This window comes from Scomber japonicus, chromosome 12, assembly GCF_027409825.1.
Source record: "Scomber japonicus isolate fScoJap1 chromosome 12, fScoJap1.pri, whole genome shotgun sequence".
NCBI lineage: Eukaryota > Metazoa > Chordata > Actinopteri > Scombriformes > Scombridae > Scomber > Scomber japonicus.
Window position 1 is genome coordinate 30,091,121 of NC_070589.1, and position 14,636 is coordinate 30,105,756.

At 41.5% G+C, this 14,636-nt stretch overlaps 1 protein-coding gene across 1 annotated transcript in view; it reads left to right on the forward strand.

The window, feature by feature from the left end:
- Positions 1 to 14,636, forward strand: part of LOC128369736 (receptor-type tyrosine-protein phosphatase N2-like) — a 158,011-nt gene that overhangs the window by 136,389 nt on the left and 6,986 nt on the right. Inside the window, exon 11 of the mRNA XM_053330812.1 lies at positions 6,628 to 6,692. Coding sequence (XP_053186787.1) covers positions 6,628 to 6,692 — 65 coding nt within the window. The remainder of the gene's footprint in view (positions 1 to 6,627; positions 6,693 to 14,636) is intronic.

The window sequence follows — 14,636 nt, forward strand, 5'->3', positions numbered from 1 at the left end:
GCTCCAGCTCCAGCTCGGTGGAAAAGGGGTAAAAGAAACACACACGTATCTTTACCAAACTGCTGTCAATCAAACAGACATTGAGACTAAATGGAGCATTTCTAATACCCCTGGAAACCCCTTTTTTCTTCCATTTAGACAATACATTATTTTTGACTGCAACTAAATATGATTTCTATCCTTTAAGGAGGATTCTCAGATTTTGTTGTGTTTAGATGCTTATTAAGCTTCTCATCATGCCTCGTGGCTTTTTCCCCCGCTGCGATAATCCACGTCAGGCACCAGGCCTCGTTTTAGAGCTCATACTCTCTCTTGTAACTCCTCTCTCTCTCTTTCTGAAATCTGAGCTTTAGGCCTTCAACCAGAGGTGTCAAACTCATTTTCATTCAATGGCCACATACAGACCAATTTGATCTCATGTGGGCCGGAAGGAAGGAAGGAAGGAAAGACAGACAAAAGGAAAGAGGGAAGAAAGGTAGGAAGGACAGACAGAAGGAAGGAAGGAGAGAAAGAAGGACAGATGGAAGAAACGAAGGAAGGAAGGAAGGACAGATGGAAGGAATAAAAAAAAGGAAGGTAGGGAGGAAGGAAGGAAGGGAGGAAGGAAAGAAGGAAGGACAGATGGAAGAAACGAAGGAAGGAAGGAAGGACAGATGGAAGGACAGATGGATGGAAGGAAGGAAGGAAGGAAGGAAGGAAGGAAAAGAACACAGGAAGGAAAGTGGGCCGGATCGCACCCCTCGGCGGGCCGATTCTGGCCCACGGGCCGCATGTTTGACACCCCTGCCTTAAACTCAAACCAGCAAATTATGTCTAAAGATGTAGCGACGTTCTTCATCCTGCAGAGAGCTTTCACTTAACAGCTGCTTTTCGGACGAGTTTGTCAAAGCCGACCGAGCGAGCGAGCGAGCGAGCGCGGCCATTTATCAGCGTAATGTATGCGGAGAGAAGAGAAGAGCAATCAGGATGAGAAGTGAGGGAACGGAGAAGTGAGGGAACGGAAAAATGCAAGATGCAGAATTTCAATAATCACGCAGCATTCTCCACTTCCTGGTTTATGTGTTGAGTTTACTTTTCTGTCTCTTTCAGCTTCATCTTTTATCCTCTCTTCTTCTTCTTCTTCTTCTTCTTCTTCTTCTTCTTCCCTCTCTTCTTCTTTTTCTTCTTCTTCTATCCTCTCTTCTTCTTCTTCTTCTTCTTCTATCCTCTCTTCTGCTTCTTCTTCTTCTATCCTCTCTTCTTCTTCTTCTTCTATCCTCTCTTCTTCTTCTTCTTCTTCTTCATCTTCTATCCTCTCTAGCTCTTCTTCTTCTTCTTCTTCTGCTTCTATCCTCTCTTCTTCTTCTTCTTCTGCTTCTATCCTCTCTTCTTCTTCTTCTTCTGCTTCTTCTTCTATCCTCTCTTCTTCTTCTTCTTCTATCCTCTTCTTCTTCTTCTTCTATCCTCTCTTCTTCTTCTTCTTCTATCCTCTCTAGCTCTTCTTCTTCTTCTTCTTCTGCTTCTATCCTCTCTTCTTCTTCTTCTTCTGCTTCTATCCTCTCTTCTTCTTCTTCTTCTGCTTCTTCTTCTATCCTCTCTTCTTCTTCTTCTTCTTCTTCTTCTTCTTCTGCTTCTTCTTCTATCCTCTCTTCTTTTTCTTCTTCTTAACTCTTCTTCTTCTGCTTCTTCTTCTTCTTCTTCTATCCTCGCTTCTTCTTCTATCCTCTCTTCTTCTTCTTCATCTTGTCCTCTCTTCTTCTTCTTCTTCTTCTTCTTCTTCTTCTATCCTCTCTTCTTCTTCTTCTATCTTTTTCCGTTTTCTTTCTCCTCCTCCTCCTCCTCTCGTTCTCTCTCTGGCCCTCCCTCCCTCCCTTCCTGTCTCTCATTTTAAATGGAGTGAGAGGAGGCAGCAGACATCTTGACGTGTTTACTCACAGCCCTCGGGCTTCTTCTGCCGACACACACACACACACACACACACACGTACACACACACACACACACACACACACATACACACACACACACACACACACACACACATACACATACACACACACACACACACACACACACGTACACACACATATCTTTGATCGCCTTGTAATGATCCTGGCGAGGTGCAGCAATACGACAGATCTAATCGTGGCGTAATAACCTGTACGAGAAAGACACAAAAACACACACACACGGACACACACACACACACACATACAGACACACACACACACACACACACACTCATGGACATACACAAACTGTCTGAGATCAGAGTGATAATGTGATGCAGTGTTGAATGCACACAGACACACACACACACACATAGACACACACACACACACTCACACACACTCATACTGTGGTGGTACTGCACAATTACTCCCACCGGGCATCCATATACTGTGTGTGTGTGTGTGTGTGTGTGTGTGTGTGTGTGTGTGTGTGTGTGTGTGTGTATGTGTGTGTGTGTGTGTGTGTGTGTGTGTGTGTGTGTGTGTGTGTGTGTGTGTGTGTGTGCTTGCAGAAAATCAGAAAATAACCAAGGCCCTGGTGAAAATGAAATATGATAATAAGTATGGACGCATGCCAGCAAACACACACACACACACACACACACACACACACACACACACACACACACACACACACACACACACACCCTTGAGTTTGTTGGATTACACACCCGCCCATGAAATAGACTGGTAGGGTTGCAGACATCAATTTTCAACACTTGAAATAAATCTAGGATACAAAATATTCTCTCCACATACATTACAGAGTCTAATTCTATTTATTTCTCTTTTTTTTTTATCATCCATCCATCCATCCGTCTCATTTTCATTCAAGGGCCACATACAGACCAATTTGATCTCATGTGGGCCGGATCATTAAAAAGATGGAGGGAAGGAGGAAGAAAGGAAGGAAATAAGAAGGGAAGGCAAAAGGAAGGAGGGAAGAAAGGTAGGAAGGACAGAAGGAAGGAAGGATAGAAGGAAGAAAGGGAGGAAGGACAGATGGAAGAAAGGGAGGAAGGACAGATGGAAGAAAGGGAGGAAGGACAGAAGGAAGAAAGGGAGGAAGGACAGATGGAAGAAGGGGAGGAAGGACAGAAGGAAGAAAGGGAGGAAGGAAGAAAGGGAGGAAGGACAGATGGAAGAAAGGGAGGAAGGACAGAAGGAAGAAAGGGAGGAAGGACAGATGGAAGAAGGACAGAAGGAAGGAAGGTAGGAAGGACAGAAGAGAGGAAGGACAAAAGGAAGAAAGACAGAAGGAAGAAAGGTAGAAAGGGAGGAAGGAACAAAGAAAGGATAAAAGGAAGGTAGGAAAAGAACACAGGAAGGAAAGTGGGCCAGATTGCACCCCTCTGCGGGCCGGTTCTGGCCCACCGGCCGCATGTTTGACACCCCTGATGTACAGTATGTAAATCCATTATTTCATCCTTCATCTAAAAAGAAGACGAAGAAGTAATATATAATAAAAGAAAAAAAAAACCTCTGCAGCAGCTAAACGGGTTTATGTTTTTGATGTTATTTAATTCACCACCAAAACAAACAAAAAAAAAGCTACTTCAGCCGTTTCTGTTTCATAATTATCCGCCTTTGAAGTTGTTTATCCCCTTGAAATAGCATTAGAAGACTCATAAACCTCAACTGCTCACCGGCTTAACACAGGAGTCAGGATGCATCTCCGTCTTCACTCCGACAACTACTGTATAAACCCCCCCCCCTTCCTTCCTTCCTACCTTTCTTCCTTCTATCCTTCCTTCCATCTGTCCTTCCTCCCTTTCTTCCTTCTGTCCTTCCTCCCTTTCTTCCTTCCATCTGTCCTTCCTTTTGTCCTTCCTTCCATCTGTCCTTCCTCCCTTTCTTCGTTCTGTCCTTCCTCCCTTTCTTCCTTCTGTCCTTCCTCCCTTTCTTCCGTCTGTCCTTCCTCCCTTTCTTCCTTCTGTCCTTCCTCCCTTTCTTCCATCTGTCCTTCCTCCCTTTCTTCCTTCTGTCCTTCCTCCCTTTCTTCCGTCTGTCCTTCCTCCCTTTCTTCCTTCTGTCCTTCCTCCCTTTCTTCCATCTGTCCTTCCTCCCTTTCTTCCTTCTATCCTTTCTTCCTTTTGTCCTTCCTTCCATTTGTCCTTCCTCCCTTTCTTCCTTCCTCCCTTTCTTCCTTCCTCCCTTTCTTCCTTCTGTCCTTCCTCCCTTTCTTCCTTCTGTCCTTCCTACATTTCTTCCTTTTGTCCTTCCTTCCATCTGTCCTTCCTCCCTTTCTTCCTTCTGTCCTTTCTTCCTTCTGTCCTTCCTCCCTTTCTTCCATCTGTCCTTCCTCCCTTTCTTCCTTCTGTCCTTCCTTCCATCTGTCCTTCCTCCCTTTCTTCCTTCTATCCTTTCTTCCTTTTGTCCTTCCTTCCATCTGTCCTTCCTCCCTTTCTTCCTTCCTCCCTTTCTTCCTTCTGTCCTTCCTCCCTTTCTTCCATCTGTCCTTCCTCCCTTTCTTCCATCTGTCCTTCCTCCCTTTCTTCCTTCTGTCCTTCCTTCCATCTGTCCTTCCTCCCTTTCTTCCTTCTATCCTTTCTTCCTTTTGTCCTTCCTTCCATCTGTCCTTCCTCCCTTTCTTCCTTCTGTCCTTCCTTCCATCTCTCCTTCCTCCCTTTCTTCCTTCTATCCTTTCTTCCTTTTGTCCTTCCTTCCATCTGTCCTTCCTCCCTTTCTTCCTTCCTCCCTTTCTTCCTTCTGTTCTTCCTCCCTTTCTTCCTTCTGTCCTTCCTACCTTTCTTCCTTTTGTCCTTCCTTCCATCTGTCCTTCCTCCCTTTCTTCCTTCTGTCCTTCCTCCCTTTCCTCCATCTGTCCTTCCTTCCCTTTCCTCCATCTGTCCTTCCTTCCATCTTTCCTTCCTCCCCTCCTTCCTTTTGCCTGTCTTCCCTTCCTTCCCTTCTTATTTCCTTCCTTTCTTCCTTCTTTCCCTCCATATTTTTAATGATAAAAAAAACAAACCCAAATAACAATAACTTTGAAAATAGTGAAGGTGCTTAAGTTGTGTTATAGTGAATCTGTGGATGTACGTTATTCAGATTTCATGACTTTACAGCTTCATTTCTCAAGCAGCTGTCGTCTGTTAACATTTAAAAATCTGATAATAATAATATACAGTAACATGATGGAAAAGTGTGGTAATATAACCCATTGCTGCCATTCACAGTCTTCTGATCTTCCTGTGGACGTCACACTTGAGATAGTTGACTTGCAATATGATTCAGATTTTTAAGGACACATTTCATCAGTATCTGTTACCATGGTTACCGTGTTAACATTTAAAAATCTGATTACTAGTTTTACAACTTTTATTTAAATTTAACCATTTATTCTGTAAGTTAGTTAACATGACGGAAATGTGTGTGGTAAAGGAAATGAAAACTGTAGCAGGTTGTGCTTGAAGACATCAACTTATGAGTTAAAGACGAGATGTATATTAAGCACTATAAGATAAATATGTATAAATATGATATTAAAACACTCAACTCTTACCCTTCTTATCACCTAGATGTATGTGTGTGTGTGTGTGTGTGTGTGTGTGTGTGTGTGTGTGTGTGTGTCAAAGAGCTAAGTTTAGGGAGTTATTGAGCTCTAAAGTGTCAAAATGTCCTTCAGTGTAACTTTCCCAATTAAATTCTAATTATAAAAATGTTTTTAAAATGTAGAAAATCATCCTAATATGTATATAAACACCCATGGCATACATACATAGAGTAATGGGCATCTTATTTTATTTTAAAAATATTAAAAAAAACATGAATAATTCTGTGTAATAATGGTAAAAAGCCATTTTAAAGCAGATCACATCATGCTGGTCGTGTGAACTGAATGACATAGCATAATATGAATCACAATAAAAATCAATTACTGCCTTTATTCTGGAGTATAACTAATATAAGGGCATAGGTGACACTGTTTTTGTACTTTTATTGGTGTAAATTCAGGGTGTAAGAAGTTCTGGTTTATTTATGCAGTCGACAACATCAATGGGACGTTTTTAACTTCATTTCTTTGGTTGATAGATGTGGAGCAGTTGGAACAGGAAGTGATTTTGTGATGGTTGTTGTTGGATTAGTTGTAGCTGCAGGATTTAAACATATGTACTCTTACAAAACTAGATGTCTTTTAGAACATGGAGGTTTTTTGTGTGTTTTTAGGGTTATATCTGAGTGTTTTATACAATGTATAAAGACAAAACAATGTTTAAGATCCAGTTTAAAGTCTTTTATTTTGAAAGGAATACATTCTAAAGCAGCTAATGAAAAGTCTACAGTGAAACTTGTACTGTACATACTGTCTTTAATTTTGTAAAGTTTATTTAATCAAGAGGTTTTAAAGTACTGTGCATGTTTATATTAATTACAGACAAATTATACTAAAACAAAAATATATTATATGTCATTAAAAGATGTGAACTATTGAATAAAGTAGTATCAAACTTATTATATTAAACTGATGACTGGTTATAATCTAAAAAATACTTAATCAGCTATTTAAGATAATATGAGCTTCTCCAACAAACTGTAACATTCAATTAATTTTTTGTCTCTCTCACCCCCCCCCCCCCCCTCCCTCTCCCCCCCCCCCCCCCCCTCTCTGTGCCTTTATCTCTCGCCCATCCGTGCAGTGACGGCTCAGGAAGATCTGGGACCTACGTTCTGATCGACATGGTCCTCAACAAGATGGCTAAAGGTGGGTGTTTGCCTTGCCCCCCCCTCCTCGCCCCCCTTCTCACCCTCTCTTACTGTGAGGAGAGGCGTTACCATGGCAACCAGTAGTTTTTTTTGCCCCCTACTCTGGTCCACAGTGTGTAAATTGCACCTCAAACTACAAAATAAAAGAGAGAAAAGGGGGATTTTTTTAATGATCACACATAATAAAGGTTAGAATAAAATATTAAATACTCATTAATTATTACTTATAACTTGAGTGATAATTATTTAAAAAAAAAAAAGACTCAAATCACTCAATCACCCATATCATTTATATATGAACCAAAGAAAACTAACACTCACATCTATTATCCATTAGTTTAAGCTTGATTATTACTGCTAATTGATTAACTCAGTGGGTCAGTGAATGCCTCTTTGGGAACATACTGCAGTTTGCTTGTTCCTGCCCCCCCCCCCCCTCTTTTTTTTCCTTTGTGCCAATAAAGCACTTCTTTTAAAATCCAGGAGAAGGACTAAGCTGCTTTCATGGTTGTGATAAGAAAGCAAAAAAAACTGATAAAGGAAAAAAAAGAAAAAAACTACAAGCTTTGTCAAAGAGTAGAGTATGTTCCTGCAAACTGCGCTTTATTTTGAAATGTCATCAGGACTGACTCACAGCCAGTTGCATTTTAAGCACCTAGTAAGCACATGATAATTACAGTGATTACAACATGATACAATAAATACAGTGTGGTGATTATGAAAGGGGTCTGAATGGTCCGTGGAGCTGGAAGTGGAAGTTAATGACGGGATGTTAAATGATCATTTCCTGAAGTGATTGAAGTCCATTTTATAGAGCACTCACATTCCTTCTTGTGGTAATAATAAGTAACTTGTACTTTATCATTTTTGGCAAGTAGGCCATTCTAATAAGCTGGACATTTATAGATCAGGGTTTGTTCTTTTTTTTTTTTCTTTTATTGGCTCTTTGCATTTGTTCAGATCTTTGACGTCTCACATGAGGAAGAAACGTGTCATCCTCTACAAATTATAAAAGTATATCAGACACAATCACAAAGGTTTGCTTCTTTAAATAGGAAAATCTATCATTGCAAGTCTTTCTCTTAGAATTTACACTTATATATGACTGAGTTACAACAGCAGATATGTTTCATTTAATACAGAAACAAGTCTGCAATTAACATTAAAGACAAAAAAATGGCAATCTTTAACTCATCTTTACCAAATCTACCTATGTCTTGTAAACATAATCCAGCCAATTAGCATTACTGAGAAAACAATTGAAAAAATGAAAATATACCTAGTTAACTTCTTGGAGAAGAGTGTTGGGTTAAAATATAATATAATTACTTTTTATTAAAAAACTTTAAATAAAAACTCCTTTTAGCTAACTGCCATTGTCTACTTCTTTCTTGCATTATAGTCACTGTTAAGTTTTTATCAGGTAGCCTAATAAAGAGTAATGATTACACTAGGGCTGGGCGAATATCACAATATTTTTCTACCAAATACCTCGATATCGATATTTTGAGTGTTATCGCTTTCACAAAGTATTTATGCAATAAGATTTTTGTGTGGATATAATGACTAAGTGGATAAAGACAGATAAAAGAACAGTCTGTTAAGCTCAGAAAGTCACATTTTTACTGTAATTCAGCCTTTAAAAGCCGGAAAAGACACTTATTCCATATCGTGATATTACGATATTCAAAATCTGAGACGATATCTATAAAAATTACGATATCAATATAATATCAAGCCACAAACCTAAACTAAACTACTTTAATATAGAGTTAATCTGTGTGATGCAGTGTGGATGAACTTTATTAAAACACCCAGAAATTATCTTTAGTTTATTAGCAGTTTTTTTACGTGTGTGTGTGTATGTGTGTGTGTGTGTGTGTGTGTGTGCCTGCATCTTTTCGCTTCCTTCTTTCCTTTCATGTATTTGTGTGTGTGTGTGTGTGTGTGTGTGTATGTGTATGTGTGTGTGTGTGTGTGTGTGTGTGTGTGTGTGTGTGTGTGTGTGTGTGTGTGTGTGTGTGTGTGTGTGTGTGAAGTGTCCCATGGTGGTGCTGCTGCTGTAGCAGAACGAGCTCCTGGGTCTTTAATACCAGATCAAAGGGTCAGTCGGGCATCGGGGGCCTTTTCCCAGGCTGTCACACTGTGACCAGGGGCCCCTCCCTATAGCACCCAGGGGCCTACGAGCAAAGGGTGGGGTTAGATGGAAGTAGGTGGGGGTTTTTTAGAAGGGGGGCATCTCTGTACTCTTTTATCTCCATCCTGAATCCTGAATCCAAAGTTCTCAACTGTGTTTTTTTCTTCTTTCAGTTTTTCATCATTCGCTTCACGTGTTTTGTTTTCCGACCCAAAGAGACAGATGTGGAAGACGTTGAGTAGTTTTTACATCGTAGAGCAGAGGTGTCAAACTCATTTTCATTCAAGGGCCGCATACAGACCAATTTGATCTCATGTGGGCCGGATCATTAAAAAGATGGAAGGAAAGAAGGAAGGAAGGAAGGAAATAAGAAGGGAAGGAAGGACAGATGGAAGGAAGGACAGAACGAAGAAAGGACATAAGGAAGAAAGGGAGGAAGGACAGGTGGAAGGAAGAAGGGAAGGAAGGAACAAAGACAGGATAAAAGGAAGGTAGGAAGGACAGATGAAAGGAATGAAGGAACGGAGGGAGGGAGGGAGAAGGAAGGAAAGAAAGAAGGAGGAAGGGAAGGAAGGAACGACGGAAGGAAGACAGGAAGGAAGGAAGAAGCAGTCAAAACAGATTGGGTCAATTTGACCCAGGGAGGATGACAGGAACGTTTTAATTTGAAACTAAAGAAGAAAAAAACTTAAAAAAATCATGTTTTCGTGCTAACTAGCATTGCTAGCTTTGCAGCCCTTAAAGAGAGGAAGAAGTAACAAATGTGACAACTTTACTACTTTTATTGTACAAACAGGAAACAATACAAACTTTTACATTTCAAATCTAATAAAAAAAAATAAATAAAAGGTTTAAAAATGTATATATACATATTTTTGGAGCTGACACATTCAAAGCAAATATTCAAATATGTTAGCCTGCGTGCTGCTATCCTAAGTACATTTAATTTGCCATTATTCCAGTATGAGCAATCAGAATTTGTGTTAGAGTATTATTATTAATATACATACCTTTTGCTTCTATTTGGAGTTGCTAACTTTATGACGTCTAATTTAATCGTATTTCTACTTTATACCAACAAATTTGTGTTTTCGTACTAATTAGCATTGCTAGCTTGCAGCCCTAAAAGAGAGGAGGAAGTAGCAGAGTGACAACTTTTATTGAACAAACAGGAAACAATACAAACTTTTACATTTTAAATCTAATAAAATAAAGACTTAAAAAGCTTTAAATGTATTTTTACATATTTCTGGAGCCGACACATTCAAAGGAAATATTCAAATATGTTAGCCTGCATGCTGCTATCCTGTATTGCTAGCTAGCAGCCCTAAAAGAGAGGAGGGAGTATCTTCATCACTCAGATATAATTTACGGTGATGTTTTAGCCACTCGCTGCTTTTTAAGGTTTAGATTTTAAAGCTTGTAAAACCAGAGAGTTTAATCTTTGGCTTCACTTGTATTCAGCAGATTAATGAATTTAAAAAAAGCTTCACAGTGAAGTTTGATTTATAAATAAACACAATATATGCTTAGTTGTTTTCTCTTTTTAAATGGAAGATGGATTTTATTTTGTAGGAGAAGCGAATGGACCAAGGTCAGGATGTGTGTCTCCTTTTCGAATGGACAGGATGTGTGTTAGAGAGGTTTATGATGTGAGGATCAGAGAGGATTTCACCTCCGATAAAAACAACTAGAGATCTCTGTTAGAGGAGTGATGTGGAGAGGAGGGAGTATCTTCATCGCTCAGATATAATTTACCCTTCCTGTCGTCCTCCCGGGTCAAATTGACCCCGTCTGTTTTGACTGTTCCTTCTTTCCTCCCTTCCTTCCTTCCTTCCTTCTCTCCTTCCCTCATTCCTCCCTTCCTTCTTTCCTTACTCCATCTCCCTTTCTTCCTTCCTTCTTTCCTTCCCTCATTCCTCCCTTCCTTCTTTCCGTCTCTAATTCCTTCCTTCTGTCCTTCCTTCTTTCCTTCCCTCATTCCTCCCTTCCTTCTTTCCTTACTCCATCTCCCTTTCTTCCTTCCTTCTTTCCTTCCCTCATTCCTCCCTTCCTTCTTTCCTTCCCTAATTCCTTCCTTCTTTCCTTCCCTCATTCCTTCCTTTCCTTCCTCCCAACCCGCTTCCCTCCTATCGTCCTTTCTTCCTCCCTCCTTTCCTTATTTCTTCCTTCTTTCCTTCCTCCCTCCCTTCTTTCCTTCCCTAATTCCTTCCTTCTTTCCTTCCCTCATTCCTTCCTTTCCTTCCTCCCTCCCTGCTTCCCTCCTATCTTCCTTTCTTCCTCCCTCCTTTCCTTACTTCTTCCTTCCTTCCTTCCTTCATTCCTTCCTTCCTTCTTTCCTCCTTTCCTTCCTTCTTCCTCCCTCCCTTCCTTCCTTCTTCCTACCTTCCTTCTTTCCTTTCCTTTCCTCCCTTCCTTCCTCCCTCCTTTCCTCCCTTCCTTCCTCCCTCCTTTCCTCCTTTCCTCCTTTCCTTCCTTCTTCCTCCCTCCCTTCCTACCTTCTTCCTACCTTCCTTTCTTCCTTCCTTCCTCCCTCCTTTCCTCCTTTCCTTCCTTGACTCGAGGACAACAGGACTTTTATTTTGAAGGAGAAGCGAATGGATCAAGGTTAGAGAGGTTTATGATGTGAGGATCAGAGAGGATTTCACCTCCGATAAAAACAACTAGAGATCTCTGTTAGAGGAGTGATGTGGAGAGGATAAAGGAATAAAGGAATAAAGGATCTTCATAAACCTGAAGGCGTTGTACAGTCAGCTGCTAAACTCGTACAGGAAGTGTGTAATCCTTTAAGTTAAAACACCCAAAATCCCCAAAACTGGATCCTCAAAAAAACAGTGATGACATGAAGCTTTATGTCTCGCCGGCTGTTTTGGGAAACAGCTGACGAATATAAATGTCTTCTTCTTCTTTTCATTTTGAATATCAGCGAGGATTGTCGTGGATTTGCTCTTTCATTCCTTTTCCTGCTCAGGAAAGAAGAAAAAGACATTTTTGGATCGACTTTAAAAACATAAACTACCCAACAAGTCCATTTTAACTGTTCCTTTTTTTCCTTCCCTCCGTCCTTTCCTCCCTCCTTTCCTCCCTCCTTTCCTTCCTCCTTCCTTCTTCTTTCTTTCCTTCCTCCTTCCCTAATTTCCTTCCCTCCTTCTCTCTTTCTTTCCTCCCTCTTTCCTTCTTTCCTCCCTCGGTCCTTTCCTTCCTTCTTTCCTCCCTCCTTCCTTCCTCCCTCCTTTCTTCTTTCCTCCCTCTTTCCTTCTTTCCTCCCTCCGTCCTTTCCTTCCTTCTGTCCTCCCTCCTTTCCTTCCTCCTTCCTTCCTTCTCCCTTCTTTCCTTCCTCCTTCCCTCATTTCCTTCCCTCCTTCTCTCTTTCTTTCCTCCCTCCTTTCCTTCCTCTCTACTTCCTCCCTCCCCCCTTTCCTTCCTGCCTTTACTTCCTCCTTCCCTCCTTTCCTTAATTCCCTTCTTCTCTCTTTCTTTCCTCCCTCCTTCCTTCCTCTCTCCTTTCTTCTTTCCTCCCTCCTTTCCTCCCCTCCTTCCTCCCTCCTCTCCTTCCTTCTTCCTTCCCTCCTTCCTCCCTCCTTTCCTTCCTTCTTTCTTTCCTTCCTCCTTCCCTCATTTCCTTCCTCCCTCCTTTCTTCTTCCCTCTCTCCTTTCCTCCCTCCTTCCTCCCTCCCTCCTTTCTTCTTCCCTCTCTCCTTTCCTCCCTCCTTCCTTCCTCGCTCCTTTCTTCTTTCCTCCCTCCTTCCTTCCTCCCTCCTTTCTTCTTTCCTCCCTCCTTTCTTCCCCTCCTTCCTTCCTCCTTTCCCTCCTTCCTTCCATCCCTCCTTCCTCCCTCCTTCCTTCCTTCCTTCTTCCTCCCTCCCTTCCTTCCTTGACTCAAGGACAACAGGAGGGTTAAGATGCAGGAAGTACGTAAAGCTGCACTCTTAATATTTTATTATTCCAACAGCGTTTAAAAAGCAGATATCATTTAAAAACACTGATATGGGAAAAAGAAGTGTAGCTTCCAGATCAGCTTTGGTTCATTTTTATCTTTTTAACTTTCTAACATGAAGATTTAAACTTCCTGTAAAGATTTAAACATTCATAAACTCTCCTCTCTCCTTAAATAGCCTGGTTTTTGTCCTGCTACTACATCACTGTTCTTCAACTCCCCCCCCTCCACCCCTCCTTATGTTGAGTTTTTTTGTCTGTCCCTAAGAAGCTATAGAGGCCCCCAGGTTTGTAGGCTTCAAAGACACAAAATCACTCCTGATTCCCTCCTCCTCCTCCTCCTCTTCCTCCCCCTCCTCCTCCTCCTCCTCCTCCTCCTCCTCCTCGTTCCCCCTTTTCTCTCCATTCCCACTCCTCTTTTCTCCCAAGGAGGAATGAATTGTAAATTTGTCGGAGAGTTATGGCAGTGTTGCAGGGTTGAGGAGGTATTGCTGCGGTTCTCACGTTTTTGTTTTTTTTTCTTCTTCTTTACTTTTCCTTTTTCCTCCTCCTCCTCCTTCTTCTCCTTCTTCTTCTTTTCCAAAAGGCTGCCCAATTTACCCCCTTTCTCCCCCACCCCCTTTTTCTCCCCCCAATACCACCACCCACCACCCACCCACTACCCTCCTCTTCATCTTAAGAATCGAATGAAACCCATCGAGTGCTGGAGAGCTTTTCAGCATCCCTCCGTTTCTTTTCGGGGGCTTTTTTCTTTTTTTTTTTTTTTTTTTTTTTTCAGGTCCAGCTGCTAACCTTGGCCTTCAGCCTCGGCTTTTCGGGGGTCTTTCGCGGCCTCCTCAAGGGCCCTGTCTTTCTTTCTCTTTTCTTTTCTATTTTTCTTATATCTTTCTCTCCTTCTCCTCTTGTATAGCAACCCCCCTCCCCACAAAACCCCCCCCCTACCTTCCTAAGTCCCACTCCTCCTCGACCTCACCCTGAAGCGAGGGTCTCCCTGAAGCCGAGGAGGGAAGCTTGAAATGAGGCCTCGGTTTTTATACCATCCCTCCTTTTTTTTTTTTTTTCTCCACCGTCTCCTTCAAGGGGAGAAGGTTTGCAAAGAGGGAAAAGCTCAAATAAGACCGACCCCCCTCCCCCCCCCCCCACCCCTCCTCCTTTTTAATACCGTCCATTTTGAGGTTTATCAGAACCTGCACAATAGCCCTCAGCTTGTTAAGTCCTCCCCTCCTTAAAAAAAAAGAAGAAGAAGAAAAAAAAGAAAACTAAAGCAGTGAGTTGTGAGTTGCAGCTTTTCTGCTAGAAGGGAGTCTATTGTGTTGTTAAAAGGAAGAAGAAGAAAAAAAAAAAAGCTCACAAAAACCTGTGAACAGAAAAGAGAAAACAGAGAAGATGGTGTGAATGAGCAGTTCTCCCACCATTCATTTTCCTCTTCATGCGTGCAAGAAAAGAAGAAGTGTTATTAGTGGTCACAACAAGACGAAAGTAAAGAGAATTCTTGCGCTTTTTTTGTTTCTTCTGAATTGAGATCGAAGAGAAAGAGGAATGGAGGAGGAGGAGGAGGGAGGAGGAAGAGGAGGAGAGGAATGGTGAACAGAAAACAAATTAAATGTTTCTTCTTCTTCTTCCCTTCTTGTTCCTCGTCGATCTTAATTGTCGTTCCCACCTCTCTTTCTCATCTCTGTTCTCTCTCTTCATTTTTTTTTTTTGGTCTATTTCTTTTCGATTTCTTCCGTCCCACTCACCATTTTAAATTTTTTTCCATTAGTCTTTTTTCCTCCTCGTCTCTTTTCTTTATAGCAACACTAGTAAACCCTCCTGTTGTCCTCAAGTCCAGGAAGGAAGGAAGGAAGGGAGGAAAGAAGGAAGGAAGGA